The 15527-nt window shown below is 43.5% G+C and overlaps 1 protein-coding gene across 4 annotated transcripts in view; it reads right to left on the bottom strand.

Annotated features, from left to right (window-relative positions):
* LOC147604427 (Transducin/WD40 repeat-like superfamily protein) overlaps positions 1-15527 on the bottom strand; it is a 52701-nt gene that overhangs the window by 26262 nt on the left and 10912 nt on the right. Inside the window, exons 3-8 of one of the 4 annotated variants that reach the window (XM_086795685.1) lie at positions 11136-11197; positions 10982-11038; positions 10647-10706; positions 4292-4409; positions 4134-4196; positions 3661-3738 (exon numbers count right to left, since the gene is read on the bottom strand). In XM_086795685.1, coding sequence (XP_086651811.1) covers positions 3661-3738; positions 4134-4196; positions 4292-4409; positions 10647-10706; positions 10982-11038; positions 11136-11197 — 438 coding nt within the window. The remainder of the gene's footprint in view (positions 1-3660; positions 3739-4133; positions 4197-4291; positions 4410-10646; positions 10707-10981; positions 11039-11135; positions 11198-15527) is intronic. The other 3 variants (XM_086795687.1, XM_086795686.1, XM_086795688.1) reach the window with 3 other exon arrangements.

Genomic DNA, 15527 nt, shown 5'->3' with positions numbered 1-15527 from the left:
CTCCTCTCGTGAGAGATCAAGGTAGGGGGAATCTAGGGTATATTGAAACAAGGGGAGACAGTCCATCTATATGCCATGTGCATGAAACCACTCGACTACCTCAGAGTACCATGCATGTGTCGGTAATGGTGGTGGTCGTGTCACTGAGGAGTAGGGCAGTCCAGCTTGTTTCAATCACTCCCTCTCCCTCTCGCTGTATAATTGCATAGAGGACTCTAGTGCTAGTCGTGGGAGGCGATCTCTATCAAGCGTGTATACATGCTGAATATAAGTGACAGTCTGAAAAAGGGGGCCACCCCAAACTCTGCATGTAGAATGTCATGTGGTATAGATGGCTTACTCCTGATCATGCGTGACAACATCACCACCTGTAGCCTCTCTATGCTCCTCTAGTGATCCTTTCCTAGGCCTCGCCCCCAAAAGGTTGCACCATACATAGCCCTTGGTCATACTAGAGTATCAAAGAGCTAGCACTTAGTGCGAGGTTCTTGGAAATGTGCCTGGAAACAATCTCTACATACGGGCTAGGCAGGCGTGCCCCCACGCAAGTCGGTCAGTGACAGTTGTGGTCATGCAGAACAAAGGGCTTGTAAACGTGGCTCCTAGATACACATACTTCTGCACAATCTCCACTTAAGTGTTTCTGTAAACCCTCGGCTGAATCTGAGATCAAGACAATGTCGTCAGCATATAGCAATATGGGCACTACTGTCTGAGCCAATGGTGAACCTCTACCTCCAAAACTATCCACAAATATTGCAATCTCATCAATGTATAGGCCAAAGAGTGTAGGTGAGAGTGGGCAGCCCTGCTTAACCTCGTACTTGGCCGAGTACTGCCTCATATAGTGCCATCACACCCCATATCATTTCATGTGAGAATTGGAGCTCCTGCAAGCGTCCTATCAGACGAGATCGAGGGACGGAATTAAAGGCTTTGCGAAAATCCACAAAGCAGTAATACACATGTCTCTTTGAGGACCTCGCCTTCTCTATGATAGCACGTAGAGTAAAGATATGGTCCAGTGTGGATAAGTTTCTCATGAAGCCTCCTGAGCCTGATGTGGTGGGGTGGTTTGGGGGGGTGGGGGGGGGGAAGCTAGTGGGCATGGGACAATAGGTGGTAGCAGGGGCCGATAACTGCAGTGGGAGGTGATAACTGCAGTTGAGAGGCAATAAGTGGGTTGATAGGCTGGGCAGGCCATTGAGTTCGAACGAGCGACCAAGAGAGGCCTGGCTGACCATAAAGAGAAGAGGCGGGTGCTCATTTGGATGTGAAGTAGCCTGCTAGTGTGAATAGTAACCTTAGCAATTGTTAAAATTGCCAAGCAACGTGTGACGCCAGAGAGCAACGTGAAGGAGCGCTGATCCAGGATAAAGTGGCGTGCCGAGCAGGTGAAGGAGCACCGCATAGTAGGTGTGATGTGGCACCAAGCACTGCGAGCAGACCTTGGAAGCAGGTAGCACTGCAGCATGGCAAGATAGCGGACAGCACCAGTGTCTCCTACATAGTAACCTGGACCGGCAGAAACGGTCGGTTCGGACCGGGTTGGAAACGGTGTTTCCGAGTTTCCGCGAGGTTGGAAACGGCAAGAGACGGAGTTTCTTTTGAATTTATTAGACATGTAAAAAACATGCATAGAGACTTGAAAGCACTTGCCCTTGAGAACACTTGCCCTTGGAGGCTTGGGCTTGAGCCTTGAAGCCTTGAAGAATGGGCAGCCCGGCAGCCACCTGTGAGACTGGAGAGCAGGCTGCTGCAGAGTACAGGCCTTGGGGCCTTGTGGGGGCAAAGGCTTGAGCCTTAGGGCCTTGGCCTTGAGCCTTGGGCCCTTGTGTGGCAATGGGTGATAGGCGCAGCGTTCGTAGAATCGCAGGAAAGGAGGAGCGAAATGAAAAAATCGCACGCGGCCCCCCGTTTAAACTGCCCAAAAAAATGTACGGAAACGGCATTTCCGCCGGTCTACCGTTTCCGGAAACGGCCGAACCGTTTCCAGAGGGCGGAAACGCCGTTTCTGGTTACTATGGTCTCCTAGCTGTTCTAACATTGCCGCCCCATGATGCCAAGTAGCCATTGCCACTATCACCAGATGCTGAGGCGGGTGGGTGGGTTTGCTAGAGGAGTCAGCAAGTGAGAAGGCACCAAGACGTGAGTCTAAAGGGTGAGCAGAGGCGCAAACCAAGAACTGCAGCAACCAGAATGAGATGACGAGCAGCACGACTAGCCATTTTGGAGTAGGCAATGGCCTGAGAAAGGCAACAATGGGCAATACCAGAAGGCCAATGTAAGGCAGGCGCTGAGACTGGGCTACAAGCTGGGTAAGCGAGAGAAACAGGGTGTGGCAAGAATTTCAGGCAGCACAATGGTCTACCCACACACACAGACCTAGGAAGGGGGAGGAGTGATGGAAATTCGACCCCTTCCCCAGCAGGATCACCAGAATTGCTACATCTGTAGCGAACCTTGATGCCCAACAGTTTAGGAAACCAAACAAAGATGATGTCATATTCTTCCATTGCAGTCGCCTTCACTCCCATGTGCATATGGGATAACTGACACATCCTCTCTCTCCTCTCTCTTCAAACCCATTTATAACTCATAAAGCAGGCAACTGACCCCTCTATGCCAATCGCCTTCTTTGATTACGTTGATGTTCAGTACCTGGCACTTGGTCCGAAAACTGTGTAGGACTCCGCACCATTGACTATCTGGACAGACCATCCTTCCCTATTGACGACTGGTGAGTCGGTGACTAGTCCCTTAGTGCACATCTCTAACCCAAAAGTACCCAAAACTTCCTGCACTTTTTCTACAGACCTGTCCACCAGCTCAGCCATAATTCCCGAGATCCATGGCTATGATAGATGCTTATAGATTTTGACCATTTCTATGAGAGATGCTCATGGAGATTTCAGGGTATCCACATTGGGGTTCACACCCATGGATCAGATGGACTCCCACACTCGGGTAGATGCCCACGGCGAGGCTTGCTCAGGTGTATACCCATGACTTAGTTCAAATTAATGGAGAACAAGATTTGGAAGATGGGCGACTGTCCAGACAATATTGCATTAACATTAAGCATAATTACTTGAACATGACTTGCATGTGTGCACTTGATTTTTAATGTGGGCATTTCTTGGTTTTCAATGCGTGATTCGTCAATGAGGCAGAGCACGCTCAGGAACCCCGTGGATGTGTGTGCATGAACCTGTTTGAGGTCTAATAGGTGTATTTTATGGGTATCACGTGTAGTAAGCATAACCTCAATGCCCATTTAATTATTAATATGAAGTGCTACTACCAATGAGGAGCCCCTCCACATTCATTTCTCTGAGGAGGGTGTTAAAACAGCTTTGTCTGATGTAATTTCTTTTAATCAAAAGATATCAGCAGAAAAGAAAAAGTTAGCCTTCTTTCCCACTCTGCAGATTTTATTTTTGGTTGCTTTTTTATGTCATACGTGATATTTGTTGCATTGTCTCATAAACCCTCATGGTTTTTCCTGGACCATGGCATGTAAGTTTCAAAATGTGAAGTTCTCTTTGGATACTTACGGGCACTATCAACAACCTTTGCATACCTTTGATTCAACACACTCTTGTTTAGGCATTTAACATAACTAACTTCACAATTCAATATTGGTGATTCTGCACAAACCTTGGTCAACAACCTTGAGTGGCTTGCCTTTGCAAAAATCCCACTTAATAATTTTTGAATCCAAGCCCCCAGTCATCACTGTATTGATGCAAAAATGGAAGTAAGTCAAACCTTGAGGCTGTTATGGTCTTCAAACTAGACTTATCTCATTGACAAAATTGTCATCACATAAAGGAATCAGCACTGAAAAAAAATTGGCTGATTTTGAATGATAGATATATAAACAAAGAAATTTCCACAGAAATTACTTTTCTTGCCATTAGAGCAAGTATATGATTGGAGACAGAGAACTGTTCAAAAGAGACTTAAAAGCTAATAGGGAGCACTAGCTTTTGGGCACCTTATTTAAGGATTTTACATTAAGATATCATATACTTCCAAACATGATGTAAACATTAGCTGGAGTGCTGTGTAAACAGCCAGCAGCAGAACTTTGTCTGAACTGTATTGAGAATTTCAAGCTCCTTACTTACATTCCCACGGACGATGAGGATGGAATTGTACTGTGCTGCAAATCTGAAAGTGTGTGAAGGTCCCTGCTGATTAAACACGACAAATAGAAAGTAAAATCACACCCTTTATTGTTTCCATAGCCAGCTTGTGAACAAATATAATGCAAATGCACAGCCACCCATTGCTTCTCGCTGCATTGATGTAGGTATTTCTTTCAAAGATAACTGACTCAAGGATACATTTTTATGAATCCCACGTAGCGTCTTCAGTAACTTATGCCTATGTAAATCAATAACCTGCAAAAATATACCGAGATAGCAGATATCAGGGCAGCCTGAAGATCATTCTTACTTTAGATACTTTGAAACAGGTTCCTCTTTTTTTCTTGCAAGGAAGAAACTTCTATAAAGTAGAACATAGCATACGAGGACAGAGTTCTTTAAAAAGGACTGTTGTTAGTCGTTGTAGCTTTGGAGGATCCCTGTATCTTACCCCAAACGGAGGGTAGTATCTGACCAGATACTGCAAGAGACTGCATACGAAAGTTCTAAGGCCTCTATACAAGAATCTCTCCAAACCTGCCATGCAGTATGGTCTCCCCATCTGTGTCCACAGCTGAGTGATGACGTTAGAGTGACTTGGAGACACGCCTTGAGGAATAGTCTGAACATTCAGCAGAGGCTCTGTCAGAGTAAATGGCATGATCCAGAGGTTCCCCTCATAGAAAGCCCAGACTCCTCAAGCCAGGCCACTGCACCCTCAGTGAAAGGAGTCAAATCTCTCCCATACTCTCTGAGCCTCTATGCATCTCCACACACACAATGATGAATGAACACCACGCAGAACTGCATCTAGGGCACTCCAAGGCGGTACAGTGAAAGTGTTACAGCCTCATGGATCTCCTAAACGCAAAAATACAGGTGATTAGTACAAACCCCCTAAGGGGGTGCAGGCCAGCTCACCACATCAATAACACTTCTTGATACTTCCTCCTAAGGCTACTAAAAATGTAAAACACATGTCTACACCAATCCTACCCCAAATAAGATCTTGAGGCTGTCGTAAGTGTAACACACTCATCCATGACAATCCTACCTCAACTTAAACTATGCCTGTAGCAACTCAATGCGTAAAATCATACCTGCATAAGGCTATCTAGATCTTGAGTATAGCGACCACAGCTAGATCCTGTGACCCTCAGTCGAAAATACAAGAGGATAGTCTTGAGAAATGCTACATTTACCTAGAATAGTACCATTTCTCAAAAGAAAAAATAATCCCACAACGAAGTTGCTAAACTCTCCCAAGGAATCGACCATACACCCATTTCCACCTTTGTATCTGCGCACTAGAAACTCAAGTTCCATCCAGCAGATAAAATCCCTGGATGATCAAGTTCTATCAAAGAACCATGACTCTCATAGAGGAAGGGATAGTATCTCTCACCTCGAAATCTGAGACGGAACAAAGGTGCATCCAAAATGTGCCCTAAGAAAGCCTACTATCATCAAGATCCTACAAGAAATGTCATCTGCAAAGAATGTGATTGTGGATTGAAAATGATCGGAGAGAGTGTTATGTAGTTGCTTGGTATTTGCAGCTATGATTGGGTCTATGTTCTGGGTAAAGTGGTTTAGCTTTACCAAATGCGGCTAAAGTAGTTATGCTTTATTAGACACTTGTTGAAGCTTCTTTGCTTCACAACGACAGTTCTGAGGGATCTTGATGTGCGCACATATACTTTGTAGAGGTCCAGACTCACAAGAGATCTTGCTCATGCTCATATTGAGATCAATGGTTTCCTTGTATAGATTTATTCTCCCGAGAAGGTTCAGCTTGTATGCCGGAAGAGGTTCAGCTTGCTAGCAATATTTGGTAATCTTTTGGAAAGCTTACAAGCTAAGGAGTGATGGATTTGTACGCCGTATATGGGGTAGGTGGTATGGGATGCCAAGATTTATCACATGTGTGGATTTATAGGTTTCTGTCGAGGCAAATGTTTTAGCCTCTAATGGGATAGTTATCCAGAACTCACGTTTACTGAATAGTCAAACTGATGTTTTACTCACCTTGGTTATGGGGTAGGTGTTCTAGCCTCTGACGCGGAAGATGTTCATCCAGTTTTGTTGGCCACACCTCTGATGTGGCAGATGTACAGTTTATTGGCTACGCTTTTGACGTGGCAGATATCCAGGTTATCAGCTTTACTATGGGACTGTGTAACAGGGTATTGACTAATGGGGTTATCGTAGTTCCACCCGGTTCTACTAGTAGAGTGTTGGTGTTGGCAGATTTCGCTTACATCTTCATTACCTTGACACAGTGGGTTGAGTTGGTGCTTGAAGTTTCTGGATAATTTAATCCGTTAGAGTTCGACTGAAATAGGTTCCTACTCATGCTCATTTGTTCTGAATCTGTCTAGCAGCAGAGAGGATATACCAGTTCTGGTGGAACATTGCACGTGTTCAGCACCGAGAGATCATTTGATTGATCAGGATCTACCTATGATGATACCGAACAGGTTATGTTTGGTATAGGTGTCAACCCGAATTTTCCCTTGAGAATAAGGACTTGAAGATATAGTTCTAGGTGCAGATTGCCCTAGAAAGAATTGACCTCTACATTCAATTACACAATTGTGCATTTGACAGATGTTATGGTACAGAAGGAGGATTATATCAAGAGTTCTGGTTTGGGCACGGTCTTTCAAAGGTCATTTAAGATGAGTGTGTTCAGATATCTGATAGTTCTGCGGTTCTGAGAGAGAGAAGGCATTTTTACCCCCTAGGTACGAGGAATTACCTAATCCAAACAAGATAGGTAATTTAGTTGGCTACGATAATTGTCTCTATGATGTCAAATTTTCCTATTCCTCAGGAATTGGATTTAGGGATTGTTATATTCCTCACGACTCTGCTTTGAGAGTTCCTCATGACTCTGGTTCAAGAGTTGGTCCAACTTTGGCTCCACTTAGATGGTTGTATGAACAGTGGCTGGAGATCTAGCTAGTTTCTATGAGAGAGTTATGAGTGGAGAGATTACACGTATGAACCATCATGGAGTCAATTGTCAGATGACAGAGTTATGAGTGGAGAGATCACACATATGAACCAGGTCATGGAGTCAATTGTCAAATGTAGTTTAAGTTTCCCTTGTTGCTCAGTCTTTCATGTCAATAGAAAGACATGTTGGGAGTTGAGGACAGCATTGTGCTTCCTCAGGAGTTTGTTGAGGTCGAGGACTTCTCTTATGTTCCAAGACTTGTGTTGGGAGACAAATGCTAGTTTATAGCATAGGATCTCCGAATTTCTTAGACAAACTTTGTTCCAAGAGTGGAAACGTCTGAGGAGGAGAAGTATGTAATGTACCTCATTGCTAATCCTCGGATTAGTGGCATCCAACAAGGTTAGGGGAGCCCTCGGATTAGGAGAAAGCAGGCTAATATGGGTGGCTAAGGTTATTATTAAAAAATCCATGTGTGCTGGTTGTTTATAACAGTTTGGTTATTTATAGCAGCACGATTCACTACATAAGTGAACCATGGGTTATTGTTGTTGTAACCTCACTTTTGGTAAGAGTTCGACCAAAACTCTAACAACGTATGTGGCAAGCATAGGACGGCATGCACAAGGACTGGCATGGATATGTGGGAGTCAGACCTTAGCACCTAGCTCGGGGGTGGCTCGAAGCATAGAACCTATGGTTAGGAGGTGAGCTAGCGTGCACCCCAAGGGCTCAAGGGGTTTGTACTAATCACCACTCGTATTTTTGCATTTAGGAGAGCCATGGGGTTGGAACAGAAAGCTTGCCAAAAGTTAACCGATAGTGCTCCATGAGATTTTAGCTGGTGACCACCTAGATTCTGTGATAGCTCCAAAGTCTCCTCCAAAAGACAACTTAGCGAAAGAGACACGGTGAATCTTCAAATATAGGCGTCTGGTAGAAACCGGCTTCAGAGATATAATCAAACTCTAGTGCCCATTCTTTATAGTGTAGTCAAAGAATAATCTGGAATGTCCTCTCGGCATTTATCCATCCCCACTCACCTAATCCCACTACAAATATTTGATGGAGTACCCAACCATATAGCCGCAGTTGCCGCTATGATCCACCAACCATATGGAGAGGAGAGCCTATGTTCGGTGCTAAATGCTTACCTTGTCGAATCATGTGTAAACTTCGCTGAAGAGCCACCAAAGCAACTTCCCATTGTGTGTGTGCTAGCCTGTCGCCCGGATCCTCACTCCATTGTCACACCAGAGAGCTCCATGTCAACGGGGTGTGATGGAAGAGCTAATACCACCTCGATGGAGGCAAGGAGAAGATTCCAACACCCAGTTCACTCAAGAAAGAAGCAATGCAAAAGACACTCATATAATGAGGGAACCCAAATCACTCCCATCCAGGCGAGCTTCCGTCAAGCACAATGCATGCAAAAGAGTAGAGGGTGAAAGAGAAGAGAGCTCACACAAATTTTATTGCAAAGGGAATGACTTGTATTGCTTAATGTGATAATTGTTTTTATACAAGTGGCTACTGTTCACACCTGGCCAACCATGACTGAAAATAGTCTAAAGCAAGCATATACATGAAGTCCTTGACTTCCCCTAGGGCCTAATTCACATTAAGCTTATGGTAAGGTCGCTTTATATATTCCAGCACCGTCTTATAAAAATAAAGCTTTCTTTACAAAAAAATGGAGCAACCACCTTACAAAAGTTTGGACAAGGCAAAGTCATGTTAATCGGAGTGGTTAACCTCTATACTAGTGCTTCCAACACTGAGCAGCAATCATCAAGATGTATACGTGATCCATGAAGACAGTGGTGGAGGTTATGGATCACCGAGTTACCACGGAGTTCAAACCCTCTGGAGAGCAGCCAGCCTGCCATTCTGCTCAACATCCTGTTTCTTAGACTCCCCTATCGAGTAGCATAGGCACTAATGCACTAATAGAGCAAGGGTCTCGGCCCTCTTTCCCGTGCTGAGTCCACCAAGGTCAAACTCTCAGAGATCTTGCAAGAAACTATATCATTAGAGTAGATGCAGTCCGAGACTCTCACTCTCAGAGGGTATTCACTCCAACATGGAGAGTAAAGCCGTCCCTCTGACATAGAGAGTAAAGCCGTAAGACCACTAGTGAACGGTACAAGGGAGTGGTTCCTCCTGTAGGTTGATAGAATTTGTGCCAGAAATATTTTGAGTGGATGAGTGGGCCTTGACAAAGATGGCACTACCTGCACATGATTATACAATGTTTATACACAAGAATCCAATTTTTTATGCACTGCACAATAAAGCACAAATAATTAATACACTCCACACACAAAAAAATCAGACATATGCTCGAAATCTCACCTATCTTTACAAAACCATACAGTAGCTTAATCCTAGCATTCCTCTCTGACTTTATCCTTTGAATGCTAAGAACCACAACCTTCATGGAAATTATTAACCTCCTAGCCAGTCCTTCCATCCAGCCAAAATTTCAAAAATAAAAAATAAAAAAAATCTGCAATGTAGTAAGACCCACTACAATTTGACCCAGATAGAGGAAGGTATGACTTTATCCAGCTAAAGCCCTTGGCACATGGATCAAGCTATTTGAGGATGTAGACTGTTGACAACTTGGATAAACATGTCGATTAGGGCATGAGGATTCAATATTCTAAATAACATGCCAGCAGCTTACTTTGCTCTATTTCCTTTCTGGTTTTTTCTCAAGATAACATGCTAGGAGCTTACTTTGTTCCGTGTCCTCTACTTTTTCTCAAAAATCTTCCGCAACGTCGTCAGCTCTGAAGCCATGTGCAAACTTCAAACCAGATCGACGGGATAAAAATTACTGGGTGGGTTGTTTATAAAACAGATAAGCAAGAAAAGGACTTTTCCTGACATCTCTATAGTATCAAGGAAAAACCCATTTCCCATAATTCAACAACACCCTTGAGTCAGCAAACATTCACCCCTTGCATCAAATTAGAAGCTCAGCTCAAACTTCAAACATGATAAGTCATCATTATTGAAATTGGTGGTGTGTTACAATAAAATGGTCATCAAGTAGCTTATATGTCTCGTAAGTTACTGCCCGCTCGATAATACCAACGACATGACTTGTGAACAGCCAGAGAGATTACCAAGATTGAAAGCTTCTACTTAAATGAGTGATAGCATTGCCTTTTGGAAAATATTTGAGAAATCATCCCCATCTCTCTCAGTCCTCGCCATGCATTTGGGAGAGGACTTAATTCATGGACCAATTCTGAGCGAATCATCACCAGGCAAATTCTCAGGATACTTTTTAAAATGAGCAGCCCGAAGAGAGTGTGCCAATGTTCGCATACACCTCTCTAAAAACCTCAGAAAAAATGGCCAGACTTTTGCATCTTATCAAAGCCGAGTGTACCACACCACTTGAAGATCTGTGTCTCAAATATGATCTTGTGCAGTCAACATTCCATATAGATCATAAATTAATATTCTTCTTCATTTTTTGGGTTTTAAATAAACAAGAAATGTATCGCTTTTTGTACCTTGACCTCTCCACTGTCATCCGCTGCTGCAAGATAGCTTGCCTTTGGATTCAAAGCAACCTTGCATGACACATATCTATTTATGCTTAGACAAATGCTTTGATCATATATATCTGCCTTTTGATGTTGATATATTTTACTCTTTATTGAACAAAACAAAACGAGAAATTTACAAAAAACTACATGGATCATAAGTTGCAAATTCAGAAAATACATTTTCGATTTGTTTTGGAATGTGTGTTACACTGAAGGTGGACAAGTGTATCACTTCAAAGAAAGAAAAAGAAGCCACCAAAGCTGGTGTGGGTGAATTTCTGGAACTGTGCAAGATGTACCTGGTTTATCTCTTCGCTATTAAAATTGTATTTCATTACTGCTCCCCCCAATGATCCCTCCAAACAACAAAAAAAGACACCCAGTTCAGCCAGTGAAAGAAACAACCTTCCCTCAGCACCCAAAAAAAAAACATTAACAGACTGCTGAATATACCAATCGTATGTCAATACAATAAATTGATGTTCCAGCAGCAGCATATAAGACGTCAGAGCTTGCTGTTTCAAAACGGAAGGTTCAAGAATAAGAATCAGACACTATCTTGAACATTAAGATACCTCACAAACAAGATAATTCCTCCATGACAAAACATGACTTCAATTATCATGTAGTATAGCCTATAGGTGTACTTAGTCACATGGATTTGTGTGTGTGTTTTCCACATGCATCATTCTTTTATACGATTCTTATCATGCATGTTTTTATCTCACGATAAGCTTTAAGACAACAGATGAATACTTTTGCAACAACTTCTGCCCCACCCAGTTGCATCCATGCTGTGAGAGTTTGCAAATCCTGCACTCAAGATCCCTTTTCTATTCCCCATCATTCTCAACATTTATTAATGTGATAGGAGAACCATCATATTGACTTGACAACTCACGCCCACTGGATTTCAGTTTCACCAAAGGCAAAACTTGTTATGAATCAAGGTAGCCAAGGTCACCAATTCATCAACCAGCCAAAGAAAAAAACAAACTTACTTAACCAAAAGCCCTGCAGCTCAATCTTTAGAGTTCATGGTGATAGAATGTGCAGCGGAAGAAGGGAAAGTGGAAACACAGGAGAGAGAGTGTGAGAGAGAGATGGAGAGGAAACACAGGTGAGAACCAGCTCTCAATATCATCATCCAAAGGAATACATGTCCCGAGCAAGAGGGGTGAAAACCTCGTATGTGAGGGACTGCAGCAAACAATGCTAAGCAATCAATGAATAATGAGGGAGGCAAGCCAACTATATATATGCCAACATGAAGGCAGCCAACTAGGAAAAAGATCCTCCACGACTAGGGAAAAAGTGCCCTAAGACTCAATAAAATGGGGATAAAATATGGGTAAAATAGGTGAGGGGTGACCAGCCCCTATAGCTAACATGGTCAGCCCTAGAGGCTAAAATAAAACACCAAACAGGAAGTCAACAACAACAGAGAGATGATGTCTAACACCCCCTCTCAGCACCAGATGTTGAGTGAACTCCAAGAAGCCAGAGACGCCGTCCTCGATCAAAGATGAAAGACTGCAGAAACAGGTACCAGGAAAGCTCCACAAGCAATCTCCTCAACAACTCAGCTACAAAAGCAACAAAACAAGCTGCCAGGTACACCGCTCCTCTGGAAGAAAACAACCATGTAGGTTGCGACGTGCTGCTCCAAATAATGGTTCCAAACCCAAGTGTAAGAACAATCCCCAAAATCGTATGTTGTGTATCCAGCCTGGAGAAGGTATGAAAAACCTCAAAAACAACCAAGATCAGATCCTGTAGATAATCAATCCTCGGAGAAGCAGGCTGCTCCTCACTTGAACCCTCAAAAGAAAGAGTCAATCTGCTCCAACTCTGTACCAAGAGTAGCCAAATGCTGTACAAAAGCATCCTCTCAAAAGGTCACCATCGCAAGATGTAAAGACTCCGTAGAAAAGATAGGGTCCATCTGCTCAAACTCCGTACCATGAGTTGCCCAATGCTGTACATAAGCACACTCCGCTGAGGTGGGCATCGCTAGATGAAAGGACTCCACATCCCCCTCTGAAAAAATGATGTCGTCAGACTGGTACAAGCCCAACCTAATTCTAATCCAAAAAACTCTGAAAGTATCACTGTGCCCCAAGCACGGTTAGCAACCACTATCCAAAGCATCCCACTGGGTCCAAAAAACCATCCTCCAAAACAACAAGCCTGCACACCGCATCAAACTGGCAGGGGGAGGCGCATCCTCAGAAGCATCACAAAGACAGGAAGAGGTAGACTCCTCACAATGAGAAAGGGAAGCAGGAATATAAACTGCAGTGGTAACAAAGTCCTCAAAAGCATCACTCAAAGCAGAAGACTGTTCCATAAGTAGAATCAACAAAAAATAAGTGATCCATGCGAAAGGATCACACCTCACAGGCAAAACACCCTCCTTTCTCCGCAAACACTGCAAACAACACAAGCTCGGACAAAATAAACTCTGCTCAGGATCTCTAAAAAGATCACTACTCTCCTCCAAAATCTGTAAACTCCTATCAGAAAAGAAAGTCTCCACAGATACAAAACAGCTCCCGAAAACTCATTCTCAAGTGAAGTAGCTGGAGTAGGGGCCCCTCTGAGTGTAGAAAACTCCTATGGGAAGCAAAACGCAGCCAAAAACACTGCTATCCAACAAAAATAACACTCCACCGCCAACAGAAGGCAAGGAACATAAAGAAACACAGTAACTGTGTAGGCCAGGAACAAAACACAGGTACAGATGCTCCAAAATCAGCAAAACGCTGACTGAAATCAGAAATTCAGTATCCTCCTCAAGTACCAAACTGCCTCCAAAGCCACAATCCAAACAAAAGGCCCCCTCTGTAAGTGGTCTGCATCCACTAGAGAAAAAATCGCAGCCAAACAAGGGCTACAAACCTGAAAATTCAGGCCAACCAATGTCCACACCTCCTATGAGGGAAAATGCTAAAGAGAAGGTACCTTTGGGTCCAACGGGAGGAGCCCAGGTGAAGTAGAGCTACCAGCAGGATCAGTTCAAAAAAATGCAACAACCATGGCTGCAAATCTGAAAACGCAGAGGTATTCAGGGCAGTAGAAAGGGAAAATTTTGGAAACGCAGAAGAAATAGGTACACCCAAGCCCAGATCAGCAAATCGGCAACAGAAAACCTGTAGGAGAAAAAACGCGACATATAGGCTGCTGCTGTCCTGCACAGAATAGGCGGCCAGCACTACAAGGGGGGTAGATGCTGAAGAAAACGCTGAAAAACTGTTTGTAGAAACCACCTGTAGAAAAACGCAGCACTCTAGGTGCTGCAGCCTTGAAAACACAGCAGAAACCAGGTGGGGGGAAGTCTCAAGAGGTCAAACCGGCTATGGATGACCACGGGCTACAATGGAGAAGCGCCTGAAAGAGGCAGGCGACCAACAACAACCTGAGAGAAAAAAAAACGCAGATTTGTCCACCTGCAGAAAAACATAGCTAGGAGGGAGATGAGGGAGCATCCAACACTGAAGATCATCGGTGCTCTAATACCATGATAGAATGTGCAGCGGAAGAAGGGAAAGTGGAAACACAGGAGAGAGAGTGAGAGAGAGAGATGGAGAGGAAACACAAGTGAGAACCTACTCTCAATATCATCATCCAAAGGAATACATGTCCCGAGCAAGAGGGGTGAAAACCTCGTATGTGAGGGACTGCAAAAACAATGCTAAGCAATCAGTGAATAATGAGGGAGGCAAGCCAGCTATATATATGCCAACATGAAGGCAGCTGACTAGGAAAAAGATCCTCCACGACTAGAGAAAAAGTGCTCTAAGACTCCATAAAATGGGGATAAAATATGGGTAAAATAGGTGAGGGGTGACCAGCCCCTATAGCTAGCATGGTCAGCCCTAGAGGCTAAAATAGCACACCAAACAGGAAGCCAACAACAAGGAGATGTTGTCTAACACATGGCACAAGTATTCTTCCATGTATACACTTGGAATTCCCTTATACCTGTCTAGGTACTTTGGATGGCATTGGGCAAAGAATTTGGAGTAATATGGAGAGAAGCTTGTAGAAAAGATGTCACAGACGTGACCGTTTGGCATTGCATTTGCAAAGCATTGTCATAGGTCAAATCATATCCTTTATTTTCTACGATTATCTAATACTCATTTATGCAAATGTTTCCTTGATACTTGATCATAGGTTCAGAGACAATGTTTCCTTAATATTATGATTATAGGTCAAATCATATCCTTTATTTTCTACGATTATCTAATACTGATTTATGCAAATGTTTCCTTAATACTTGATCATAGGTTTAGAGACGATGGCCACTTCAATCACAAGTACCATCTAAGGAGTCTATCAGTCAAAAAGCAATGTGTGACACCTTTTTAAAATGAAGTGCCTGCCCAAGTCACTCATAAAGAAGGTTTTACAAGTTTTTCTACAACATAACTGACGGAGTTTTCCCTGTTCAAGTCAGCACGTAAAAATGTTAACAAACAAAGCACACCACTCGTCCTCAGCCTACGTAATTCCGGGTGTCCCCGGCTCCTCAAGACGACACAAAACAAGTCAAACAGACAGCAACAAAACATGCACTTGCTCGGGCATAAATCCAGTGTCACACTCTCTTATGCTAGTGCAACACACTCATGTACAAATCTCCATTCACAATGCTTTACCATCACAAGCTCGTTTAACACTAGATCCAGGAGTCATACCACTTAATCAAGAGGACCGGGGAGTTGTACCACTTAGTCCTACTGCTTCTTTTGATCCAGAGGACCGGAGAGTCGTACCACTTAGTCATCCTAATGGCACAGATCCAAGAATTGTACCGCTTGATCTATCTTGCCACTAGGC

Source organism: Cibotium barometz, chromosome 62 (genome assembly GCF_041138505.1).
Source record: "Cibotium barometz isolate CiBa-2024 chromosome 62, ASM4113850v1, whole genome shotgun sequence".
NCBI lineage: Eukaryota > Viridiplantae > Streptophyta > Polypodiopsida > Cyatheales > Cibotiaceae > Cibotium > Cibotium barometz.
This window is presented reverse-complemented; position numbering and strand designations above follow the sequence as displayed.